This window comes from Triticum urartu, chromosome 5A, assembly GCF_056163025.1.
Source record: "Triticum urartu cultivar PI428250 chromosome 5A, HENAU_Tu73, whole genome shotgun sequence".
In the NCBI taxonomy this organism is placed as follows: Eukaryota; Viridiplantae; Streptophyta; class Magnoliopsida; order Poales; family Poaceae; genus Triticum; species Triticum urartu.
Genome location: NC_141877.1, coordinates 627,008,369 through 627,010,855, shown reverse-complemented (window position 1 = coordinate 627,010,855; position 2,487 = coordinate 627,008,369). Strand labels below are relative to the sequence as shown.

Genomic DNA, 2,487 nt, shown 5'->3' with positions numbered 1-2,487 from the left:
CGCGCAAGGTTAAGACTTCCTTGGCCCCGGCTTGGTACGAGCCCGCTCTTGAGGCGCCCACTATCACGGAGAAGACCCTTGCCTCCGTGCGCCTGTTGACGGCAGGGGAGAGCAACGAGTGGGGGAAGACGGAGCTCCGGCTTGCCTCCGACGAGCCGGAGCCTGAGGGGAGCACCTTCTTTCCCTTCTTTTCGAGCAGCGTTGCCGTCGGGTTGGTTCCTCCCTTGTCTGATTTCTTCTATGTAGTCCTTGACCACTATGGGCTGCAAGAGTTGCATCTCCATCCCAACTCTGTTCTTCTCCTGTCCATCTTTGCCTACTACTATGAGGCATACCTGGGCGTGATGCCGTCCGTGGCGCTCCTACGCCACTTCTTCTTCCTTTGTGTCAGCGAGGGTCACATCTCTGGATGTGCCAACTTCGTTGCGTCCGGCAAGGCCAACTCAAACTCGAGCACTGGGAAGAGGGCCGACAACATTCGATCCAAATGGGTCATGGTGGACTCCAAGCTCGCCCATCCGCGCCTGGTGCTGCCGACGGAGGCTCCCCGGCAAGGCAAGGAGTGGCCCAGGGCGGAGCTTGTCGACGGGCGGGCATCGTCAGTGTTGGAGCAGATGATGACTGACCTGAAGCCAGGCAATGTGAGGGCGGCCAAAATAACGGGAGCGATGCTCCTGAGGGAGTTCTTGACGCTGCGGGTCACCCCACTCCAGGCGCGCGCGCGCCCCTTCTGGAAGCTTGAAGGAGGGGAAAACAAGGCCCACCTGAGGCCGGGGGACCTGCCTGACGACGAACTGGACACCGTCCTGTGTCTCATAGTCGGAGACAATCAGGAGTACCCACCTAGCGCCTTCATTCCCCTGTTCCAACGCAGGGACCGGGAGGAATTCGTCGCCTCCAGGCCGACTTTTGATGCACGCGGGCTGGTGCCGCCAGTGTTTTCGGGAGCTCCTTCGGCGCAGAAACCGGTGGAGGTGTCTTCTGGCGAGTCCCGTGGAGAGGGGGAAGAGGAGGCAGACCCGGAGGAGACCCCAGAAGAGGTGGGGGAGACCTCCCCTCCTAGCAAGGCCGAGATTCTCCGCGCCCTTCCTGATGATGCCGAGGCCGACGCCTACCGAGGAGGGAAGGAGCAACCCCTTGTCCCGACGAAGGGTAGGTCGTCGCTGGTGGACCGTGGGGCCACCTCCACCGCAACACCTGGATCTGGTTCTGCCTCCGCACCGCATGGCGCCACCGGAGCCCGAGCCCCTGCCCCTCAGGCCCCAGTGCTGTCAGGCCTCAAGCTTCACAAGTGGAGGGTGGAGTACCTCGCGATGGACCGGTAGGTGTCTCAAGCTTCGCTTTATTCCTGCTAGTACTTGTTATTTCCTGACGCTCGCCCTTGGTTGACCAGGCCGACATCTTCGGCGAAGAGGAAGAAGGAGGGTACGGCGGCTGTGCCTCCCTCCGAAGAGCAAGGAGTCAACATTGTCCGTGTGTCCCCAGCCCAGTCGCCCTTGCGGGGCCAGGAGGAACATCGCCGCGTGGAATCAGCCCCCATAGCCCCGCTGGCTCCGGAAGTGCCGGTGCTTGGCGCGGCTGACGAGGTCCCAGCTGCTCCCGAACCCGCAGTCTCCCAAGCCCTAGTGATGATGTCGCTTCCTCCTACTGCTGCATCTCCGCTTCCTGGTCCTTCTGCTCCTCCTGTCATCTTGGAGCGTGCCCTTTCAGAGATGACCCAACTGCAGGCCGATCTCCTGAGCGCTGACCCGCGGCTGGTTGCTGGGCGCCTGGAGTTGGCCTCCGGTTGGCTTCATTCTGACCCGACGGTATGCGCGGCGCTGGGCCAGGCTGCTGCGGCTTCCAAGAGGTTGAAGCAAGGAGCCATCGGTGCTGCAGCCGATCGCGAGGCGGCGCTAAAAGAAGCCAAGACCGCCCGTGACCGCTGCCAGGCGCTGGAGGGCGAGTTGAATAGCCTGTGCGACAAGCACACCAAAGAGGCACGCCGTCGCCAAGCAGAGGAGAAGGTGATGAAGGCCCGGGAGGAAGCCGTCAAGAACCGTGATGCTGAGCTGGTGGAGCTGGGGAAGGAGCAGGCTGCCGAGCGCAACCGGTTGGAAGAGCTGGAGCAGAAGATGGTGGCGAGGGAGGCCGATCTTGCGTCCAAGGCGCGAGTCCTGGCCGAAGACCGTGTGGCCATCGCCGATCTCGAGAAGAGATCTCGCAAGGCGCTGAGGACGCTCTACGAGCATGGCCTAGAGAAGCCACTGGACACTAATGAGGACGGCCCCGCCCAGCTGCTTCCTCTCGTGGTGAAGGCGCTTGAGGAGGTCGTTGAGGGCCTCGGTCCCATGGCAGAGGCAGAAGCTCACGTTGTATCCTCAGCCGCACTGACTCGCGTCCTCAGCCATCTGCACCTCCGCGACCCCAACGCCCGCCTTGACGAGCTGCTAGAGCATGTAGCTGAAGACCTCTGTGAAGCTGCCGCCGCAGCTGTTCAAGGTCAAG

General features: G+C 62.5%; 1 protein-coding gene across 1 annotated transcript; it reads left to right on the top strand.

Annotated features, from left to right (window-relative positions):
- The first annotated feature begins 344 nt into the window (after window positions 1-344).
- Window positions 345-1,325, top strand: LOC147973527 (uncharacterized). The gene has a single exon (XM_087524706.1). The coding sequence runs from the start codon at window positions 345-347 to the stop codon at window positions 1,323-1,325; it is 981 nt and encodes a 326-aa protein (XP_087380832.1).
- Window positions 1,326-2,487: the final 1,162 nt, after the last annotated feature.